Below are 24,230 nucleotides of genomic sequence, written 5' to 3' on the forward strand. Positions count from 1 at the left end.
TAGCTCACACACACTCATCCCTGTCTATATAATATAGTCCCCCCCTGCTGACACAGCTCCCTGTCCTGTGCCCCCAGCCCAAGCTAGCTCACACACACTCATCCCTGTCTATAATATAGTCCCCCCCTGCTGACACAGCTCCCTGCCCTGTGCCCCCAGCCCATACTAGCTTACACACACTCATCCCTGTCTATACAATATAGTCCCCACCTGCTGACACAGCTCCCTGTCCTGTGCCCCCAGCCCATGCTAGCTCACCAGACACTTTTTCTCATTTTCATTACTAGACCACAAATTATTCTTCCTTTTCAATTTTAAAACCAGGATATTATAGGAAAACTCACCTCATAGTCTTTAAAGAGCTGACGCATGAAGAATAACCAGCCGCAGCCAAAAAACAGCAGCTGTGAGGAGACAGACAAGCGAGAGGTCACCAAAACATTATCTGATAACAAGAGAATATAGTCTGACAAATCTCTATAAACTCAGCAACACAAAGAGCTTACAGCAGTGGAGGGTCATTTACTAACGTACTATAGGTGCAAGACATTTATCAGTCTGATTCATTGCAGGCCCCCGATTGCATCGGTCCTCCCGTTCACCAGGCTGATCAAAGCTAATTGCTCTGGATTATTGAGCTGAATGAACCATGTTAGTAAATAAACAATACAACGATCAATGACAATATATGGATGTGCCGCAGGGGCGTGTCACACAGGACAAAGATTCCAATAAATGACAATATATGGATGTGCCGCAGGGGCGTGTCACACAGGACAAAGCTTCCCCATAAATGACAATATATGGATGTGCCGCAGGGGCGTGTCACACAGGACAAAGCTTCCCCATAAATGACAATATATGGATGTGCCGCAGGGGCGTGTCACACAGGACAAAGCTTCCCCATAAATGACAATATATGGATGTGCCGCAGGGGCGTGTCACACAGGAAAAAGCTTCCAATAAATGACAATATATGGATGTGCCGCAGGGGCGTGTCACACAGGACAAAGCTTCCAATAAATGACAATATATGGATGTGCCGCAGGGGCGTGTCACACAGGACAAAGCTTCCAATAAATGACAATATATGGATGTGCCGCAGGGGCGTGTCACACAGGACAAAGCTTCCAATAAATGACAATATATGGATGTGCCGCAGGGGCGTGTCACACAGGACAAAGCTTCCCCATAAATGACAATATATGGATGTGCCGCAGGGGCGTGTCACACAGGACAAAGCTTCCCCATAAATGACAATATATGGATGTGCCGCAGGGGCGTGTCACACAGTACAAAGCTTCCCCATAAATGACAACATATGGATGTACCGCAGGGGCGTGTCACACAGGACACAGCTTCCCCAGAAATGACAATATATGGATGTGCCGCAGGGTCATGTCACACAGGAAAAAGCTTCCAATAAATGACAATATATGGATGTGCCGCAGGGGCGTGTCACACAGGACAAAACTTACAATAAATGACAATATATGGATGTTCCGCCGGGGTGTGTCACACAGGACAAAGCTTCCCCATAAATGACAATATATGGATGTGCCGCAGGGGCGTGTCACACAGGACAAACCTTCCCCATAAATGACAATATATGGATGTGCCGCAGGGGCGTGTCACACAGTACAAAGCTTCCCCATAAATGACAATATATGGATGTGCCGCAGGGTCATGTCACACAGGAAAAAGCTTCCAATAAATGACAATATATGGATGTGCCGCAGGGTCATGTCACACAGGACACAGCTTCCCCATAAATGACAATATATGGATGTGCCGCAGGGTCGTGTCACACAGGAAAAAGCTTCCAATAAATGACAATATATGGATGTGCCGCAGGGGCGTGTCACACAGGACAAAACTTACAATAAATGACAATATATGGATGTGCCGCAGGGGCGTGTCACACAGGACAAACCTTCCCCATAAATGACAATATATGGATGTGTCGCAGGGGCGTGTCACACAGGACAAAGCTTCCCCATAAATGACAATATATGGATGTGCCGCAGGGGTGTGTCACACAGGACAAAGCTTAAAATAAATGACAATATATGGATGTTCCGCAGAGGCGTGTCACACAGGACAAAGCTTCCAATAAATGACAATATAGGGATGTGCCGCAGGGGTGTGTCACACAGGACAAAGCTTCCCCATAAATGACAATATATGGATGTTCCGCCGGGGTGTGTCACACAGGACAAAGCTTCCCCATAAATGACAATATATGGATGTGCCGCAGGGTCGTGTCACACAGGAAAAAGCTTCCAATAAATGACAATATATGGATGTGCCGCAGGGGCGTGTCACACAGGACAAAGCTTCCCCATAAATGACAATATATGGATGTGCCGCAGGGGCGTGTCACACAGGACAAAGCTTCCCCATAAATGACAATATATGGATGTGCCGCAGGGGCGTGTCACACAGTACAAAGCTTCCCCATAAATGACAATATATGGATGTGCCGCAGGGGCGTGTCACACAGGACAAACCTTCCCCATAAATGACAATATATGGATGTGCCGCAGGGGCGTGTCACACAGGACAAAGCTGACAATATATGGATGTGCCGCAGGGGAGTGTCACACAGGACAAAGCTTCCAATAAATTACAATATATGGATGTGCCGCAGGGGCGTGTCACACAGGACAAAGCTTCCAATAAATGACAATTTATGGATGTGCCGCAGAGGCGTGTCACACAGGACAAAGCTTCCCCATAAATGACAATATATGGATGTGTCGCAGGGGCGTGTCACACAGGACACAGCTTCCAATAAATGACAATATATGGATGTGCCGCAGGGGCGTGTCACACAGGACACAGCTTCCAATAAATGACAATATATGGATGTGCCGCAGGGGCGTGTCACACAGGACAAACCTTCCCCATAAATGACAATATATGGATGTTCCGCCGGGGTGTGTCACACAGGACAAAGCTTCCCCATAAATGACAATATATGGATGTGCCACAGGGGCGTGTCACACAGGACAAAGCTTCCCCATAAATGACAATATATGGATGTGCCGCAGGGGCGTGTCACACAGGACAAAGCTGACAATATATGGATGTGCCGCAGGGGAGTGTCACACAGGACAAAGCTTCCAATAAATTACAATATATGGATGTGCCGCAGGGGCGTGTCACACAGGACAAAGCTTCCAATAAATGACAATTTATGGATGTGCCGCAGAGGCGTGTCACACAGGACAAAGCTTCCCCATAAATGACAATATATGGATGTGCCGCAGGGGCGTGTCACACAGGACAAAGCTGACAATATATGGATGTGCCGCAGGGGCGTGTCACACAGGACAAAGCTTCCAATAAATGACAATTTATGGATGTGCCGCAGAGGCGTGTCACACAGGACAAAGCTTCCAATAAATGACAATATATGGATGTGCCGCAGGGGCGTGTCACACAGGAAAAAGCTTCCAATAAATGACAATATATGGATGTGCCGCAGGGGCGTGTCACACAGGACAAAGCTTCCAATAAATTACAATATATGGATGTGCCGTAGGGGCGTGTCACACAGGACAAAGCTTCCCCATAAATGACAATATATGGATGTGCCGCAGGGGCGTGTCACGCAGGACAAAGCTTCCCCATAAATGACAATATATGGATGTGCCGCAGGGGCGTGTCACACAGGACAAAGCTTCCCCATAAATGACAATATATGGATGTGCCGCAGGGTCGTGTCACACAGGAAAAAGCTTCCAATAAATTACAATATATGGATGTGCCGCAGGGTCGTGTCACACAGGAAAAAGCTTCCCCCAAAGACACGTTTGAGTGGTCAGACTTTGGTAACAGAATTATACAGATAGGACACAGCAGACATCGGTTGTGTTTGGTTACAGTGGCCTAATATTGAAGCCTTCCTGGTAAAGGTAAGTAGATCTCCTGTAACACAGAACCTTGTTGATGTCGCTCTCAGGACTGGACACCACGGCGGTTTTGTGTTTGCATCAGTTTTACGTTTTTTCTTGGGTCATTTTCTACTTTTTTTCCCCCTTTATTCTGCAGTATATGGTGGAAGCGGATGTTAACGGGAATGAAAAATGGGTCTCGCAATGGATGGAGGAACATAAAGTGGCAAAGTGCTTTTATATTACATTATATTATATGCCAAGTCCTGGTTGGCCACCTGGTGTCTCAGTACACGGTCCTATCCTGGCTCCCTCAGTGTTAATGGTCCTGATTCAAAGGTGCACGCTATTGCAGCCGGGACTGCGCCTTTATGCTAATGGTGCAGCCAATAGTATTGGTACAGAGGCGCTAATCCGCCGCTGTGCTGGCTAACCAACACCCTGTTACCACCCAGAAATGCCCACCGAAACTGCGTCCAAATCCATTCTTCAGCTCCCAGCAGTAACGTATGCGCAGACCGACTTTTACTGCGCGTACAACTGAATCACGCCCAATGACCTGAACCTACCTCCTCTCCACTTCCCCCATCAGTAGGGGACTATCACACTCAGTCCTAACCTGCTCCCCTCCTCTATTTATATAATGTGTTCTTAGAAAAGTACTAAGCTACAGTACTTTGGGTTTCAGTACCACCTGACTGCGGAGGAAATCAAACTGTATTTATTCTCTCTGAACGGTCAACAATCTGTGTTGGCCACATTACTGATTGTCTCTCGGCCATTTTATCTTGGATGTCATCTCGCCGCCTCAAGTCCCAACTTTCACAATGAGATGATAATATTCCCAATGGCCAACAGTTGTTACCAACCTGACAACTCTATTTCTAAGACAATAAACCCTGCCCCTCCAGCTCTCTGCCTAGGTGTCACCCTGGACTCTGAACTGTCCATTATTCCCCACATACTGTACACTCTGTATCCAAATCCTGTTACAGACAGAGAGGGCGATTCAATTGTTTTATAAGCCGTGATAATTAATGAGCACCCAGTGTTGCAATTCAATTGTTCTGAGCACTCATTATCACCCTCTTTGCCCTTTCTAAAGTTCTGGTAAGGTCGCGCTAACTGCAGTTAGTGTGCCCTAACCAGAGGGTTTGTCACACATTTCTCCTCGCACCCTCCTGAGGGTGCGAGCAGAAATGCTCGTGCCGGCAGCAATCGCGCCTTGACGGAGCAACAATTGAATTGCTCTGTCGGGCGTCTTAAAAAAAAAAAGCAGGCAAAAAAGATTTGAATCGCCCCCAGAAACTGAGACCTATATCCAGAATACATAACTCACACAGGATGCGGTTAAGATGCCGGCAGATGGGATGCCGGACGTTGGTATAACGCCTCCGAAATCCCGACGCCCGTCAGGAAGCCGACGCCACGATCCCGAAGGGTTCAAGATATCGTCGTTGGCATCCCAAACGCCGGCATCCCGAAGGGAAGGATACTAGCGTTAGCCCAGGGATGGCGGGGGTTAGGATTAGGGACCCCCTGGGGTGAGTTAGGGTTAGGCTGCTGGGAGAAGGGGTTAGGGTTAGGCGCCACCTGGGGAGGTTAGGCACCACCCCGGAGGGTTAGGTTTAGGGGCCACTGTGGGGGAGGTTATGGTTAGGCACCACCGAAAGAGCGTTAGGGGGGGGGGGGGAGAGGGGGGAGGGTACATACCGGCCTCAGTTGGGATTTTGAAGATCGGGATGCCACTGTCGGTCTTCTGACCGCCGGCATGCTGTCCAGTGGTATATCATACTGATTCCATCTCACACAAGATGCTGCAAAAACTCTAATTCATGTGCTATATGTTCCAAAGAAGTTGCAGCAGACAATTTGGTGGGGGGAGGGTTACAACCTCCTAATAGGTGACTGGATGCTCTCTCAGTGGTACAGTCATTATTAGGCAAGTAATTCCATATTTATGTATGAAAAAGCCACACCGGGCCATGAATAAAAATTTAGCATTCTGCAAATCAACTGTACTCTACAATCCAATGATAATTCAAAATAAAATAGATGTAAACCCTGATATAAATACAAATACTCATAACAGCTATTGGTGTGGCTTTTCATCCAGAGGCACCTCTGCAGCGTTTGCTCTCCCAGCATGTAGCGCGACTCCAGACAGCGAGGCAGCTGTGCGCCAGGAGCACTACAAGTGTCAGAGTGACAAGGAGATGTTAGATGCCACCACCAGCGACCCCTCACCTGGGATATGACCATGAGGATGGAGTCGATCAGGAAACTCATGTTTGCTTTATTGCTGCGATGCAGGTGTACAGATAATAGTCGCTCTGCGGCCCTTGATCTCTCAGAAATCGGATCAGTGCCGGATAACGCCTTCACATGCCGGATCCGCTCCTTGGATTACACTCTGCAAATATATACAATAGAATTTGAAAACGGTATATAGAGAGTGATACGCACGCTTCCTGGAAATCCCAGCATAACCCTGCAAGCCAGTGACAAGTGCTGTACTGTACATCTCTCATCGGCCTCGGTGTGACAAAGGCGAAGGCACAAGATTATTATATATCTGGGTTAGGCATCCTGTGGGGGTCTCCAGCTGCTGAGGAACTACAAGTCCCAGCCAGGCAGGTGTCCTAACTCAGCTGCACATATATATTATCAGTGTGTAATGCAGTGATGACAAGTTACCAGCTTGGAGGTCAGGGCTCCTTCATATCACAGAGAGTGCAGGTCTCCAGGCTGCTGTCACTTCATTCCTTCCACACACACACACACACACAGTGACAGCAGTCGCACACTCTGTCCTATCACCAAATAAGCACAGAAGTCAGATTGACTGAGCAGTGTCCTCACTAACTACAGCGAGTTCCACGGCTGCGGCCATGTTTATGGAGACACATTTCATGTATATGTAGAGTGAGAGGCAGCTCAGGGAACATGGCTTCATAGGAGGGGACAGAGTGGAACGAACTGTTGGGTTCTCTAAGGGCAAGAGCGCCGTGCGATGTGATTGGCGCGCTGCGTGTTACGTCCCCGCATCCGTATTGTAGCTGGCGGTTGGAGAAGTAACCAATCAGAGCGAGCTCTATCTCTAAGAGGACAGGGATTGGCTAGAAGAAGGGTAACCTGCTCCACAGCGAGGCTTGGAGCTCAGCCATGTGCAGGGCACAGTGTAAGTCACTTTGGGGCAGCCTGAGGAAGTGGGGATTGTGTGATCTAGGCTGCTGGGGCGTGGGGGCACAGGCTCTGTGTAGGGTAAATATCTGGATAATTACATGATGTGGTGTTACCATGGAGACACTGCTGAGTGACAGGATCTGTATGGGGTACCTGTGTCACATGATGTCCTGGCTCCCTGGAGACACTGCTGAGTGGCAGGCTCTGTATGGGGTACCTGTGTCACATGATGTTCGATCACCCTGGAGACACTTCTGAGTGACAAGCACTGTATGGGGTTATATTCTACAGTCACATGAGATAGTCATTTTAAGAAGTGTCCCCATTTTCCAACCCATTTTGTCATTCGGAATTATGTTCTTGAATATTACAGGCCATGGTACTGTAGCTCAGCTGTAGAAAGTTATCACCCATCGGAAAGTGTTCATTTATCCTATAGATACCAAACTCTGCCATTACAATACACGTTTTAAGAATAGTCGTGCTTAAGCACAGGTGACCTAATTAGTACCTCAGTCAATTTGATTTAACCATACGGACTCAAGCATGGGTATCCCTTAAACCTGGCCTGTAATGATGGAGTTTGGGAACTTTTCATTGTAAACAGAACTACAGTGGAAAGTCAGGATAGGGTTGATCAGTAAATTCCTATATTCTGGCTTTATGTTATGTCATCTCTTTATTGTCCATTAAACTGAATATATGACTTTTGTCAATATATGTTTTTTTATTCCTTCTCCTATTTTAATCCCCGTTGTATTTGCTTCCTTTTCGGGTCACAGTCACATAACCGGATAAAATATGAGGACCGTGGTACGTGCCAGCCGGCTGTTCCGTGACCACTTCCCGGCGTGCAAGCTGTACAGAAATGCCGCGAGCCTCGCCTCCATGGGGGAAGTGTCCCAGCTGCAGCAGAAGAAGTTGAACAGTGTAGTGTTCCCTGTGAAGGACTTGGAGAAGCTGCTGAGCCCGGACATTGATATGAGCAATTTTAGACTTTTTGACCCTACCATTGGGGAGATTACTGCAGCTGAGCAATTGTTCAGGGCGTCTGGCAAACACGTGATCGATTATATCACCTCGGCAGTCAGAATGGATCATGCGCCTGGCCTGCAGCAGCCGGAGGTTAGTGATTGCTACTTAAAGGGGGCCTCCACCCAAAGGAGGTTTTGTCTAAATAAAATTGGGGGTTACAGTTTACTAGCTGGCAATGTCAGGCTGGTGTGCTAGTCCTTCCACCATTCTGTTCAGGTGCTACCATTATGCATTATAAGTGACATAATATTACACATCCATTGTTTTTAATATCCCCACAATTCCAGCTGCTGATGATGAGGAGGAGGAGGAGCAGCAGCCGCGGACGTCTTACCTGTGACGCTATTGGCTGCTGCACCGGAGGGTCAGTGATAGGCCAGGAGAGTGGCGCTGGGCTATGATGTCATTGTCCTGCAACACACTCCCAGGACTGAAGGGAGCAGGAGATGTGGCCACCACCCACCTCTCACTTTTTAAATTAAGAAGCAACACGCTCCTCCAAGAGTGCCGTCGAGCACCTCCTCTGGGGGAGGGAAGGGGCATAGTTCAGGATGTGAGCCGTGTCCCTTTTTATTTTTTAGACAAAATTGAATGCAAGTTGTTCTCCAGATCCTCCAACAGTACAGGTTTGCTGGATCTCCTCCCTGGCGCACCCACGTTATTTCCCGTGAGGCTATCTACTAATCCAGAGGTTCCCAAACTTTGCCATTACAGTCCACGTTTTAAGGATATCCTTGCTTGAGACCAGGTAAATGAATTAGTACATCAGTCAAATTTAACCATCTGGACTTAAGCCTGGTTATCTATAAAACCTGGACTGTAATGGTGACGTTTGGGAACCTCTGTACTAATGGATCTTGCACAATTGATGAGGGCTGAGGACAGATGGGACCATTGATGTGACAAAAGCTGTGTAAGCCAAGAAGTACGGCTAATGGGAAAAGCAGGCGCTGCAGGAGGAGCTACAGCCAGCTGCTACACTTCATTTTACATTGCTTTTCCAGTCACTCTGCTTTCCTCACTTATTTTCTAACTGCATAAACCTTTGTTGCACGTATGAAGCCGGACGGTAACCCTGAGAACATCTTTCCACAACTGGGTGTACAGGGAGCCAAGAAAATATACAACCGTGATAGATAATGACCAACATAACATTTAATTTGCACTAGACCCTTTAACACTAATAAGACATTTACTTTTATAGTCTAACGTACACTCGGCAAGTAGAAGGAAGTACTGATTGATTGCTATGGTTTCAGCTCATATATGGACCGAAACGCCGTGTTTGTAAATAACCCTGAAACGTGCTGTAACCTGTGGCAATATTTCAGACTCATTGTATAAACTGCAGCAGGAGTTCTTCAATATGATTGGTTGCCATCTGTTGCAACACCTTTATGCACATCGCACTGTTTATTGCATAAGATTTGTTCCAGTTAATGCTTCACGGAACGGTATGATGTACCGCTGGAAGGGATGCCGGCGGTCAGAAGACCGACAGCGGCATCCTGATGTTCAATATCCCGATAGGGGCTTGTAAGTACCCTAACCCTCCCCCCCGGTGGTGCCTAACCCTAACCTACCCTCGGTGGTGCCTAACCCTAACTCACCCTTCCCACACCCTGAACCTAACCCTCCCGGGGTGGTGCCTAACCCCCCCCCCCCCTCCCCACAGCCTAACGCTGGTATACGTACCTTCGGGATGCCGACATCTGTATCCTGATCCCTTTGCGATCGCTGTGTTGGCTTCCTTACGGCGTCGGGATTTTGGCGTTGGTGTACCGACGTCCGGCATCCCGTCCGCCGGCATCTTTACCGCATCCCATCTTCTCATTGGCCGATTCTCCATCTTCGGCACTTGGGAACAATGTGAATCCTAATTCTGGTATATATTTATATTTATTAAAAAAAGAAATGGAAAAAAAATCCCACTCTCTGCAGTTCTTTTCTAAGTTCCACCTTTATGTAACAGATCTGGTCTCACATTAATTACCCTATTCTCACTGGTGTTATTTCTCATAATACAGTAAGTAATAATCACCTCTCTGTGTATTAACCAATAACAACAATTAGATTTGATTGAGTGCGTGCGGGAAAGAAAAAAAAGGTCTGGTTGCTATTGGTTACTGCACATACCCTCACTGTTGCAGCAACAAATAAACCTCAATGTAAGGGCTCATCCGCGCAGGCATGTATCAGGGTTTCTACCCTTCACTTGTGAAGCCAAATATACTAAGTTGCATGTTAGATATAAGCACTTATCCAAACCAGAAGTAAGGACGGTCACAGTTCTAATTACCCTGTCATATAAGAATAGAATTTGTACTGCACTGATCCCTCTGTCTGCAATATAGGACTATTCATGCAGGTGTGTATCAGCCACACAACGCTGCGTCTTTAGTGGAGCCTAAGAGATGTTGGAGCATAAATCTTTTTACCCCGATATAAGCCGGATTGTGATTTCCCAATGGAACAAAACTGTGACTGCATAGTGTCTAACATTAACGATGATAGCTATAAATATAAAAGGGATAGAATGAAACCGCGCTGGGTAAGACAGTAAGGGGTATATTTACTAATGTGCGGGGGTTTTTTAGAAGTGGAGATGTTGCCCATAGCAACCAATCAGACACTAGCTATTATCTTCTAGAAGGTGCTAGTTAAATGTTAAGTAGAATCTGATTGGTTGCTATGGGCAACATCACTTCTTCTAAAACCCCGCACTTTAGTAAGTATACCCCTAAGTCTGGTTCTGTATCCTTACTGACACTGGGCCGATTCAGCAAACAACGCAAGTGAGAGAACGCACGGTGCGAGCCGATATTTGCGATCTGTGTATACATCGCATTGCGCATGTCTGAACAGGTCGCAGAGTACGGTAAGGGTGCTCTCAGAGTACGCAGAGAGCCCGCAGAGACCTCCGATGTTGATTGACAGGAGGTGCCGTTTGTGGGTGGTGATGGGGGTGGTCAGCCAAACGCAGGCGTGCCTGTGCCGTTACAGGGGCGTGCATAAATTAATCTCAGCGGCGCCGCACGGAGCCGGGCGCATCTCTGCGTGCAGAAATCTCTCAAGTCCTGCGGCAGGGTCAGGTCTACCCTTAGCTTACATGCAACTTCGATGGCACTCGATGTTTACACTGTCAATCACGGCATAGGTGGGCGGCTTTATGTTTTGCCTGGTGTCTACTTCTTGTGCTGCGGTCTCCGTGCGTATGCATTGATTAGCATATTCTCGCAGCGGCTGGGTGCGTGCGTCTGCCAGCGTGCGTTCCTGGCTGTATCAGGCCCATTGTACAGTATCATGGATGTGAACTGCCGATCATGCTTTACTTTTATTCCGTGTAGGTTATAATTGTGTGTGTGACAAGTCACACTGTATGACGTCTGGTTTATCGCTCTATGGAGCCCCCTGCTGGTGTCCAGTGGAAGCCATTGAGTGTTAGTCAGTGTACGTGTTTCTTTATAGGTTTGTTTCATAGGAAGAAGCAATGTGGGGAAATCCTCTTTGATAAAGTCCTTGTTCGCTCTGGTACCTGGAATTGATGTGCGCATCTCCAAAACTCCAGTAAGTCACTATATGTCATGTGTTCTCATGCATCATGTCATTGTCCCCTTGTGGAATGAGGTTTATTGTCAGACTATAGTATGTCCATGTACAAACTGCAGTGCCTCATGCATATTAGTCAGATCTCATGTATATTATTCATGAGGCACTGCAGTAATATACATGAGATCTGACTAATATTCATGAGGCACTGCAGTAATATTCATGAGGCACTGTAGTAATATACATGAGATCTGACTAATATTCATGAGGCACTGCAGTATTAGTCCGATCTCATGTATAATACTGCAGAGCCTCATGAGTATTAGATCTCATGTATATTACTGCAGAGCCTCATGAATATGTCAGATCTCATGTATATTACTGCAGTGCCTCATGAATATTAGTCAGGTCTCATGTATATTACTGCAGTGCCTCATGAATATTAGCCAGGTCTCATTTATATTAGTCAGGTCTCATGTATATTACTGCAGTGCCTCATGGATATTAGTCAGGTCTCATGTATATTACTGCAGTGCCTCATGAATATTAGTCAGGTCTCATGTATATTACTGCAGTGCCTCATGAATATTAGCCAGGTCTCATTTATATTAGTCAGGTCTCATGTATATTACTGCAGTGCCTCATGGATATTAGTCAGGTCTCATGTATATTACTGAAATGCCTCATGAATATTAGTCAGGTCTCATGTATATTACTGCAGTGCCTCATGAATATTAGCCAGGTCTCATTTATATTAGTCAGGTCTCATGTATATTACTGCAGTGCCTCATGGATATTAGTCAGGTCTCATGTATATTACTGAAGTGCCTCATGAATATTAGTCAGGTCTCATGTATATTACTGCAGTGCCTCATGAATATTAGTCAGGTCTCATGTATATTACTGCAGTGCCTCATGAATATTAGCCAGGTCTCATTTATATTAGTCAGGTCTCATGTATATTACTGCAGTGCCTCATGAATATTAGTCAGGTCTCATGTATATTACTGCACTGCCTCATGAATATTAGTCAGGTCTCATGTATATTAGTCAGGTCTCATGAATATTAGTCAGGTCTCATGTATATTACTGCAGTGCCTCATGTATATTAGCCAGGAAGATGTCACTAGTTCCCAACACATTAATACAAATTCAGCCCAATACCGGATAAGTCTGATATAAGCTCCATGGTTTGTCTAGCTACAAAATTGCTGAAATGATTACTAATAAGATAAAGGTGCAGCCCCCAATTTGAGTGCCAGAATGTGTTTTTTGTTTGCCCTCATTTTCAGTCGGAGAATCTTTTCTTTCTACTTCAGGGTCCATAGGGGGTCCACAGGGTTGACCTTGGGGTTATAGCTGGAACAGGATCCATGGGCACCACACAGTTAAGCTTTTAGCTCCCAGGATGCACTTGGGTCCTCCTCTATACCCCGCCCCCGAGCCACAGGCACCTCAGTGTAAGCTGGTGCCCGGCCGGAGTCGGTCACCGCGCAGGGGGGCTGCAGGAGCAGCCCCCAGAAGCTTTTTATTTTAAGTTAGATTTTATTTATTTTTAATCTCTTTTTACTACAGACGGCAGCGAAGGGCTGTCTGTACAGACGCCCACGCTGCCGCTCTGATCCCCGACTGGCGCCGCGACGCCAGTACTGATCTGGGGATCGCGGCGGGAGGGCAGAGTCCGTACTAGCCGGACTCTGTCTACCTCCCAGGACTGCTGCCGGAGTCGCCGGGGATTCAGGTAAGCCGAGCGTCGCTGGCTAGCGGCGGCGCGCGGAATGCCTTAAATGCAGTCCTTTAGCCTCCGGTCCGGGGGACAGACCGGAGGCTGCTGGCAGTGGCGGCGGGCCCCCCCCATAACCCGTGGGACCACTAGACCACCAGGGATAAAGGGGCAAGCGGGAAGCCAGCATCCCTTGGGTTATGGCCAGCCAGGGGAGGAAGCCTTCCCTGTTCAGCGGCTCCTCCCCTCAGCTCAGCGCGCCTTTCAGCACGCAGTCTGGCGTCGCTGAGCTGCAGTTACACGGCCACTCCTCCTCTGAGGTCTCCAGTGGCCATTTTCCCAGTGGCAGCGCAGATCTCAGGGAGCACGCGGACCGGTCCCCCTGTGTACCTCTCCCCTGATTAAGGACAGCGTACACAGCACTATAGCCCTCCCAGACACTGAATCTGGGCAGGTTGATTGTAGTGTAAAGGTGCAGTGAGTATATCTTCCTGCATGGTATGTGACTTTTGCTAGTGCTGCCTGTCTGTGCTTATTTTCCGCTTACTGTCAGCTTATACCTATCCCTTTACTTCTCCTACAAGCCCTACAGGTGTATGGGGGAGGGGCGTTTCTACTGACCTCACTTATATAGATCACGTATTTGTGAGGTCCGTCACATACAGTTGTGTGCTACTCAGTGCCATATTGTGGGCTGTTGTTCAGCACACCGGTGAGTGCGTTTTACTTCTACCCTGGTGCCAGATATATAATATATTCTGTCATGTCAGACGAGGAGGTTGAGCGCTCAGTGGCTCCGGTGTTGGCCTCCTGCGGACGCTGTTCTGCAGGAGTAGATAGGGAGGATTTGTCACAGGATGGCCTGTGTAGTCGATGCCAGGTGGCTCCTGGCCCATCCAGACTTTCTCTGGCGCAGGAACCACCGTGGGCGATGTTTTCTCAAGTGCTGGTGTCTATTGCGGACCGTCTGTCGGTCCCGACTGCTCTCCCTACTAGGGCGGTGCCCCAGCCGACCATCCCCCATTCCCCGGGTGTCCCACAGTTATTGCGGAGTCCTCCTGGGTCTCAGTCGGTAGGTCCCTATGCGGGGTTGCCTATGTATATACAGGCTTCCCCTGTGCCGCAGCAGCCTGTGGTACCTTTTCAGGCCCCTATGGCGACGCCTCCACCATGGGTGGATGTGCTCTCCAACTCCGTGCAAAATTTGGCGGCCGCTTCCTCGGCTTTTCAGTCAATGTTGCAGACTGACATGCCTTCTAGGATTTCTAAACGCCCACTCATGACACGGGCTGCTCAGGTATCGGACTCAGAGGGTTCCTCAGATGATGGGGAGGTCCCTGATGACACTGACTCGGACGCCTCGGTCCAGGAAATGGATACCAAGTCGTCCATTAATGTGCGAGCACTAGTTAGGGCGGTGCGAGCTATTCTTCTTATAGAGGATGAGGCACCGGTTCCTAAGTCGAAGTTTCCTAGTTTCAAAAAAACTAAGGTGGCTTCTGCGGTGTTTCCCCTGTCGGATCAGTTGACGGATCATATGGCGGTAGCTTGGCAGGCGCCCAGTAAGAGATTCCTTCCTCAGAAGCGGTTAGCTTCTAATTACCCCTTCCCTGAGGCACATTGTAAAAAATGGGAAACTCCACCGGCGGTGGATTCCCATGTCACCCGTTTAACTCGGGGCGCCACCTTACCATTACCGTCGATATCCTCGCTGAAGGATCCCACGGACAGGAAAGTTGAGACTTGCTTAAAGTCTATTTACTCCCTCTCCGGGGCGGTGGCCCGACCGTCCATGGCCATCTCCTGGGTGGCCAAGGCCATTGAGGGGTGGGCCAATGCATTGGAAGATACCTTCCCGGACGACGCTCCGGATGTCCAGCGGGCGTTGTTGGGACAAATGAGGGACGCTGCTTCTTCCATTGGTGAAGCTTCTTTAGATGCTGGTCTGCTGACCTCGCGGGTATCGGCTGCAGCGGTGTCTGGCCGCCGATCCTTGTGGTTGCGGTCCTGGAGAGCGGACTCTGATTCAAAGAAGGGTCTGGAGGCCTTACCTTTCAATGGTGAATTACTATTTGGTCCGGACTTGGACAAAATAGTGGACACCCTGGCTAAATCCAAGTCGGCCTTCCTCCCTTCGGCGGCACTGCCTGCTAAGGTTCGGAGTTCGGCTTTTCGTTCCTTTCGGGTTCAGGGTAAGGCGAAAGGTCAGTCCTTCCCGAGACAGTCTGCGAGTAAGACTGCCTCTAAACCCAAGAAGCAAGCCTGGAGTGCTCGGCGCCCTTCTTCCAAGCAGGAAGATAAACCTGCGGCCTGATGGGACGGGCCTCCCTCTGGGGGACCTCAGAGTGGGAGGCCGACTTCTTCTACTTGCCCAGTGCTGGCACAATACCACCACGGATGCCTGGGTTCGAGAAGTGGTCTCCCAGGGGTACGCCCTGTCTTTTCGGCACAGACCACCCCACCAGTTTTTCTGCACAAGTCCTTCTCAGGACAAGACCAAGGCGTTACAGGTTCAGGAGGCTATAGAGTCCTTGCTGAAAGCAGGGGTCATTGTTCCCGTTCCTCTATCACAACGAGGGACGGGGTATTATTAGTCTCTGTTTCTGGTGCAGAAACCCAATGGTTCTCATCGCCCTATCCTCAACTTGAAGTCTCTGAACAGATTCCTCAGAGTTCCCAAGTTCAGGATGGAAACGTTACGTTCCATCATTCTGGCGATGGAACCGGGGGATTACATGGTGTCCCTGGACATCCAGGACGCCTACCTCCATGTTCCGATAGCATCTTCACACCAGCGGTATCTGAGGTTCGCTATCCTTCAACACCACTATCAGTTCCGGGTGCTACCCTTTGGTCTCTCCACGGCACCGAGGGTGTTCACGAAGATTATGGCGGTCATGGCCGCACATCTTCGGAACCAGAATGTACGGCTGCTGCCGTATCTGGACGACCTCCTGTTGCTGGCGAGCTCCCCGGAGGTACTGCTTCAACATCTCCACCTGACGATCGCTTGCCTTCAAGGACACGGGTGGTTGATAAATTGGAAAAAGTCCTCCCTGATTCCATCTCAGCGGATGGTTCATTTGGGAGCCCTGCTGGATTCACGTCAGCAAAGGATATTCCTGACTCCAGAGAAGGTCGCCTCCCTACAGCTGCGGATACACAGTTGCCTGAGCCGTTGCCGCCTGTCGGTCCATTCGGCTATGAGAGTTCTGGGGTCCATGGTGTCGACATTCAACATGGTGGAATTTGCCCAGTTTCATTCCCGGCCCCTGCAGGGGCTGATTCTATCAGAATGGAACGGGTTACCTCACCGGATCCGCTCTCAGGTGCTTGTGTTGTCTCCGGACGTTCGGCAATCTTTGGCTTGGTGGCTTCAGACAGCTCATCTGGTCGAGGGGCGCCCATTTTGGATCCCGGACTGGGTCCTGCTCACGACGGATGCCAGTCTCCGGGGTTGGGGGGCAGTGACCGGCTCTTTGTCGCTTCAGGGTCGTTGGTCAGCGGAAGAAGCACTTCTCCCCATCAACATCCTGGAACTGCGGGCAGTATACAGGGCCCTGCAGTCGTCCGGCCCCGCTCTTCACGGAAGGGCGGTACAGGTGCAGTCCGACAACGCCACCACGGTGGCGTATATCAACCACCAAGGCGGAACTCGCAGTCAGGCAGCGATGTCGGAGGTGTCTCGTATCCTGACTTGGGCGGAGGGTCACATTCCGGCGATCTCGGCGGTCTTCATCCCCGGAGTCCTCAATTGGGAGGCGGACTTCCTCAGCCGTCACGACGTGCATCCCGGGGAATGGTCGCTTCACCCAGAGGTGTTTCAGCTACTCGTGGACAGGTGGGGACTGCCGGAGCTGGACTTGATGGCCTCCCGTCACAATCACAAGTTGCCCGTTTACGGGTCAAGGACAAGAGACGCAGGCGCAAGTCTGGTGGACGCGCTGTCGGTGAAATGGACGTTTCACCTGGCGTATCTGTTTCCTCCGCTATCCCTGCTTCCTCGGGTTCTGCGGAAATTCAAGCAGGACGGCGGCATGCTCGTGCTGGTAGCTCCGGCGTGGCCCAGACGTCCTTGGTACTCCGATCTCAGGAGCCTCTCCATCGACGCTCCGTACCTTCTTCCTCAGCGTCGGGACCTGTTGTCTCAGGGGCCCTGCCTTTACCCGGATCTGGGTCGGCTGTCTTTGACGGCGTGGCTCTTGAGACAGCAGTCTTGAGGTCTCGGGGCTTCTCCAGTTCGGTTATTGGTACCATGCTCCGGGCACGCAAGCCTGCTTCAGCACGGATTTATCACAGAGTGTGGCACACTTACTTTCAGTGGTGTGAGTCCAGACATTATGATCCTCAGGTGTTCCGAGTTTCTAGGATCTTGGAATTTCTTCAGTCAGGATTGGATCTCGGCTTACGCCTTGCATCTCTGAAGGTTCATGTGTCCGCCTTGTCCGTGTGGTTTCAACGGCGGATTGCAATACTACCAGACGTTCACACCTTTTTCCAGGGTGTTCTCAGGATCCAGCCTCCCTTTGTGCCTCCTGTGGCTCCTTGGGACTTGGCGGTGGTGCTACGGGTCCTGCAGGGTCCTCCGTTTGAGCCTCTTGAGGCGGTGGAGCTCAAGTGGCTGACATTTAAAACGGTTTTTCTCCTGGCAATTGCTTCGGCCAGGAGGGTGTCTGAATTGGGGGCGCTTTCCTGTCGCCCTCCTTTCCTGATTTTTCACCAGGACAGAGCGGTGCTCCGCACTCGTCCTGAGTTTTTGCCCAAAGTGGTCTCGAAGTTCCACATTAATCAGGAACTTGTTGTGCCAGCTTTTCAGTCCCCTGGTCTTTCAGCTGGTGAGACTTCCTTAGATGTGGTCCGGGCGCTTAGAATTTATGTAGACCGGACGGCTTCGGTTAGGAAGTCTGATTCCTTGTTTATCCTCTTTGGTTTTCACAAGAGGGGTTGGCCTGCCAACAAACAAACGTTAGCCCGTTGGCTTCGTTCCGTTATTTGTGAGGCTTATGCACAAGAGGGTTTACCTGTGCCAGCCTCTGTTAAGGCTCATTCCACTCGTTCTGTGGGTCCCTCTTGGGCTGCTAGACGTGGCGCTTCTGCTGTTCAGCTGTGTAAGGCGGCCACTTGGTCTTCTATTCAAACGTTTTTGAGGTTCTATGCGTTTGACACCTTTGCCTCTCAGGATGCTTCCTTTGGGCGCCGGGTGCTCCTTTCAGCACAGGAGCGTCCCCGCCCTTAGTTGAACTGCTTTGGGACATCCCCAAGGTCAACCCTGTGGACCCCCTATGGACCCTGAAGTAGAAAACAAGAGATATGGTAAGAACTTACCTTTGTTATCTCTGTTTCTACGAAGTCCATAGGGTCCACAGGGCGCCCGCCCTGACGCACCTGGCTTCAAATGGGCTGTGTGGCTGGTCACCGGTTTTCCGTCTCCTATTGCTGTGAGTATGGTTTCTTGTGTGTTCCAGTCTTCCTTCTCTCTGTTCCATATTCTCCTCCGGCCTAGGCTGCTTACCAACTGAGGTGCCTGTGGCTCGGGGGCGGGGTATAGAGGAGGACCCAAGTGCATCCTGGGAGCTAAAAGCTTAACTGTGTGGTGCCCATGGATCCTGTTCCAGCTATAACCCCAAGGTCAACCCTGTGGACCCTATGGACTTCGTAGAAACAGAGATAACAAAGGTAAGTTCTTACCATATCTCTTGTTATTGTAACGTACTGGTTTTGAGTCCTAGGGGGTATATTTACTAAAGTGCGGGTTTTTAGAAGTGGAGATGTTGCCCATAGCAACTAATCAGATTCTAACTATTCTCTTCTAGAAGGTGCTAGATAAAGAAGTATAATCTGATTGGTTGCTATGGGCAACATCCCTACTTCTAAAAACCTGCACTTTAGTAAATATTCCCCCAAGAGTAGAGAGACCTTAAAAATGAGGGTCCCAGCTAACGTATAGTTACCATAAGCACAGCAGACACAAGCCTGCAGGTTACACAGCCCCCCCCCCGGCTGTCAGCATCCGTTCAGAGAAGTCATTTACCAAAGAAATTCTAAGATGTCACGTTAAAACCGATTGTCGTTTAAATATCTGAATTGGTGACACAAGTACGTAAGTGTTTCTCCGCTCTCCTCTCTTTCATTCTAAGGGTCACACCAGAAAAATGAACTTTTTCAAAGTGGGAAAAGCCTTCACTTTGGTGGACATGCCGGGCTATGGCTACAGAGCCCCCGAGGACTTTGCAGAGATGGTGGAGGCGTACATACAGGAGAGACGCAAGTACGTGTTACTGACCCATTACCTCCCTGCTCCCCGGGCGCTCACACGGTAATCTTCTTTTATGCATCTTACAGTTTGAAGAGGACCTTTTTGCTGGTGGATGCTTCAATTGGAATCCAGGCAGCGGATTTAATTGCAGTGGAGATGTGTGAGGAGTTTGGGATTCCCTATGTTGTAAGTTGATATCTGCTCGGTTATCGTGTGTTATAGGGGTATGCAGTCGGTCTAAATCGCGACTGTCTAATAATCCCGGCAAAGGGTCTAATGACGGGCGGGGGGTGTGGTGGTGTGTGTGTAAGGTTAGGGCCTCCCGGGGGGAACTTAGGTTTAGGCAGTGGGGAAGGGGGGGTTAGGTTTAGGCAGTGGGGAAGGGGGGGGGGGTTAGGGTTAGGCACCTACAGAGGGGTTAGGCACTTTGTGGGGGAGGTCAGTTTATACTTACCTTTAGCTGCTGTCGGGATCTTCACCTCTGCCGGGCTTCCACCGGCGGTAAATCATACCAATCCCGTTATAGGGGACATTTACATTATAAAAGTGATTTCAAACTTAATTATAAAAACCTATTGGTTAAAGCAGCTTCTATACAGCAAGTAAAGCTAGGAATCTACGCTAATGTATAGCAAAGGCACCTGAAACATACCTGCAATAACTAATGGTCTTATTCATAATTAAATGGTAGTAACAGGTTTAATCGGCATAAATGCAATGTGTGATTGAATTCATTAGTACATGATGGGGGGGGCCAATGATGTCACAGCAGCTCAAACGAATGCAGTTTCCGCTGCCTGACCTGCAGCAGATGCGATCAGGACACAGTAGTAGCGATGTGGGATGATTTATAAGATGAAAAGCAAAGGTGACAAATTGCTGCACTATCTGGTAGGTATTATTGTCTCCGACAGAACTGTTATTATTTGTTAAAAGTATTCTCTGAGTGCTCCATACTCTGTGTAAAATATTTAAAGAAGTGTGAAGATAAGAGAAAAAAAAAAGGATTAAAAATGTTCCAAAGACCCAAAACTACAGATGTGTCCCCATACATCTTTCTTCCTTTCGCATTAAACAGCCCCTCTAGTCGCACAGTGACGTGACTCTGTACCCTCGGTACTAGGGTTTTCGCGGCAGCAGTGTCTGCTCGCAGATCCTTGTGGTTGAGGTCTTGGAGAGCAGACGCCGATTCAAAGAAAGGCTTGGAGGCCTTACCTTTTAATGGAGAGTTACTATTTGGTCCGGACCTGGACAAAATAGTAGATACCCTGGCAAAATCCAAGTCAGCCTTCCTCCCTTCAGCTACGACACCTGCTAACGTCCGGAGCTCGGCCTTTCGCTCCTTTCGGGTTCAGGGCAAGGCAAAGGGTCAGTCCTTCCCGAGGCAGTCCGCAACCAAGACCGCTTCAAAGCCAAAGAAGCATGCCTGGAGTGCTAGGCGCCCTTCTTCCAAGCAAGAAGATAAGCCTTCTGCATGATGGGACGGGCCTCCCTCTGGGGGTCCCCAGAGTGGGAGGCCGACTTCTTCAATTCGCCCAGTGCTGGCACAATACCACCACGGATGCCTGGGTGCGAGAAGTGGTCTCCCAGGGGTACGCCCTGTCTTTTCGGCACAGGCCACCTCAACAGTTTTTTTGCACGAGTCCTTCTCAGGACAAAACCAAGGCCTTGCAGGTTCAGGAAGCCATAGAGGCCTTGCTGACGGCGGGGGTCATTATACCCGTACCACAATCTCAACGTGGGATGGGGTATTACTCTACGCTGTTTCTGGTGCAGAAACCCAATGGCTCTCATCGCCCCATCCTCAATTTGAAGTCCCTGAACAGGTTTCTCAGGGTTCCCAAATTCAGGATGGAAACTTTGCGTTCCATCATTCTGGCGATGGAACCGGGGGATTATATGGTCTCCCTGGATATCCAGGACGCCTACCTCCATGTGCCTATAGCAACATCGCACCAACGGTTTCTGCGGTTTGCTATTCTCCACAACCACTACCAATTCAGGGCTCTACCCTCTGGCCTCTCCACGGCACCAAGGGTATTTACCAAGGTGATGGCGGTCATGGCGGCTCACCTTCGGAGCCAAGGGATACGGTTGCTACCGTATCTAGACGACCTCCTCTTGCTGGCAAGTTCCCTGGAGGTACTGATCCAGCATCTCCACCTGACGGTCGCTTGTCTACAGGCGCACAGGTGGTTGATCAACTGGAAGAAGTCCCCCCTCATCCCATCACAGCGGATGGTTCATTTGGGGGCCCTGCTGGACTCTCGTCAGCAACGTATTTTCCTGACTCCAGAGAAGGTCTCCTCCTTACAGCTGCGGATTCACAGTTGTCTGAGCAGTGGCAGAGTGTCGGTGCACTCAGCGTTGAGAGTTTTGGGGTCCATGGTGTCGGCATTCGACATGGTGGAGTTTGCCCAGTTCCATTCCAGGCCCCTGCAGAGGCTGATTCTTTCGGAATGGAACGTATTTCCACACAGGATCCGCTCTCAGATGCTGGTGTTGTCCTCGGAGGTGCGTCTGTCCCTGGCCTGGTGGCTACAGACGGCTCATCTCCTCGAAGGGCGCCCCTTTTGGATCCCGGAATGGGTTCTGCTCACGACAGATGCCAGTCTCCGGGGTTGGGGGGCGGTGACAGGCTCCTTGTCACTTCAGGGTCGTTGGAGGAAGCGATTCTTCCCATCAACATCCTGGAACTGCGGACAGTGTACATAGCCCTGCAGTCGTCCGGCACCGCTCTTCACGGAAGGGCCGTTCAGGTGCAGTCAGACAATCACCAGGGAGGGACTCGCAGTCGAGCTGCGATGTCGGAGGTGTCCCGCGTCCTGGCTTGGGCAGAGCGCTATCTTCCAGCTCTCTCGGCAGTCTTCATCCCAGGAGTCCTCAATTGGGAGGCAGACTTCCTCAGCTGTTACGACGTGCATCCCGGGGAATGGTCGCTTCATCCAGAGGTATTCCAACTACTCGTGGACAAGTGGGGGCTGCCAGAGCTGGACCTGATGGCGTCCCGTCACAATCACAAGCTGCCCATGTACGGGTCAAGGACAAGGGACGCAGGCGCAAGTCTGATAGACGCGCTGTCGGTGAAATGGCTGTTTCACCTGGCTTACTTGTTTCCTCCGATATATCTGCTGCCTCGGGTCCTGCGCAAGTTCAAGCAGGACGGAGGCACACTGATCCTGGTGGCCCCAGCGTGGCCCAGAAGGCCGTGGTACTCCGATCTGCGGAGCCTGTCCATCGACGCTCTGTACCTCCTACCTCAACGGCGGGACCTGTTGTCTCAGGGGCCCTGTCTTCACCCGGATCTGGGTCGACTATTTTTGACGGCGTGGCTCTTGAGACAGCCGTCCTGAGGTCTCGGGGCTTTTCTAGCTCCGTTATTACCACTATGCTGAGGGCGCGCAAGCCTGCTTCCGCAAGGATCTACCACAGAGTGTGGCACACTTACTTTCAGTGGTGCGAGGCCAGAAGATATGATCCCCAGGTGTTCCGGGTTTCGCATATTCTGGCTTTCCTTCAGTCGGGTTTGGATTTAGGATTACGTCTTTCCTCACTGACGGTGCACGTGTCTGCTCTGTCGGTGTGTGGTTCCAGCGCAGGATTGCTGCTATGCCGGACGTACACACCTTTTTCCAGGGTGTTTTAAGAATCCAGCCTCCCTTTGTTGCCACCTGTGGCCCCGTGGGATTTGGCGGTGGTTCTTCGGGCCTTACAGGGTCCTCCTTTTGAGCCCTTGGAGTCAGTGGAGCTCAAGTGGCTAACTTTTAAGACGGTTTTCCTCTTGGCAATTGCTTCTGCCAGGAGGGTTTCGGATTTGGGGGCGTTTTCCTGTTGTCCCCCTTTTCTGGTTTTTCATCAGGACAGAGCGGTGCTTCGCACTCGTCCTGATTTCCTGCCTAAGGTGGTTTCCAGGTTCCACATTAATCAGGAAATTGTTGTACCAGCCTTTCAGTCGCCTGATCTTTCGGCTGGGGAGGCTTCTTTAGACGTTGTCCGTGCTATCCAGGTTTATGTGGACCGGACTAGTTCTGTGAGGAAGTCGGATTCTTTGTTTATCCTCTTTGGTTTTCACAAGAGGGGTTGGCCTGCCAACAAACAGACTCTAGCCCGTTGGCTTCGTTCTGTTATTATTGAGGCTTATATGCAGGAGGGTTTACCTGTTCCAGCCTCTGTTAAGGCTCATTCCACTCGGTCTGTGGGCCCTTCTTGGGCTGCTAGCCGTGGCGCCTCTGCTGTTCAGCTGTGTAAGGCGGCCACCTGGTCTTCTATTCAGACCTTTTTGAGGTACTATGCGTTTGACACCTTTGCCTCTCCGGATGCATCCTTTGGGCGCCGGGTTCTCCTATCAGCACAGGAGCGTCCCCGCCCTTAGTTGGACTGCTTTGGGACATCCCCAAGGTCACCCTGTGGACCCCTATGGACCCTGAAGTAGAAAACAAGAGATATGGTAAGAACTTACCTTTTGTTATCTCTGTTTCTACGAAGTCCATAGGGTCCACCACAGGGCACCCGCCCTGACGCACCTGGCTTCATATGGGCTGTGTGGCTGGTCACCGGTTTTCCGTCTCCCATTTCTGTGAGT

At 49.9% G+C, this 24,230-nt stretch overlaps 1 protein-coding gene and 1 long non-coding RNA gene across 3 annotated transcripts in view; one reads left to right on the forward strand and one right to left on the reverse strand.

Moving 5' to 3' along the window:
• Nucleotides 1–341: 341 nt before the first annotated feature.
• On the reverse strand, nucleotides 342–6,718 carry LOC148523864 (uncharacterized). Its single transcript, XR_015878412.1, has 3 exons — nucleotides 6,597–6,718; nucleotides 6,147–6,312; nucleotides 342–404 (listed from the first exon to the last, which is right to left on the reverse strand). It is a non-coding gene; the product is annotated as an uncharacterized LOC148523864 (long non-coding RNA).
• Nucleotides 6,719–6,991: 273 nt separating this feature from the next.
• Nucleotides 6,992–24,230, forward strand: part of GTPBP8 (GTP binding protein 8) — a 29,747-nt gene continuing 12,508 nt past the window's right edge. The window contains exons 1-5 of one of the 2 annotated variants that reach the window (XM_088472551.1): nucleotides 6,992–7,080; nucleotides 7,868–8,210; nucleotides 11,589–11,687; nucleotides 19,530–19,660; nucleotides 19,735–19,834. In XM_088472551.1, the coding sequence (XP_088328677.1) occupies nucleotides 7,887–8,210; nucleotides 11,589–11,687; nucleotides 19,530–19,660; nucleotides 19,735–19,834 (654 nt within the window). In that variant the 5' untranslated portion in view covers nucleotides 6,992–7,080; nucleotides 7,868–7,886. The other variant, XM_088472552.1, reaches the window with a different exon arrangement.

Source organism: Taudactylus pleione, unplaced genomic scaffold, assembly GCF_031769625.1.
Source record: "Taudactylus pleione unplaced genomic scaffold, aTauple2 ptg000126l, whole genome shotgun sequence".
Classification (NCBI taxonomy): Eukaryota; Metazoa; Chordata; class Amphibia; order Anura; family Myobatrachidae; genus Taudactylus; species Taudactylus pleione.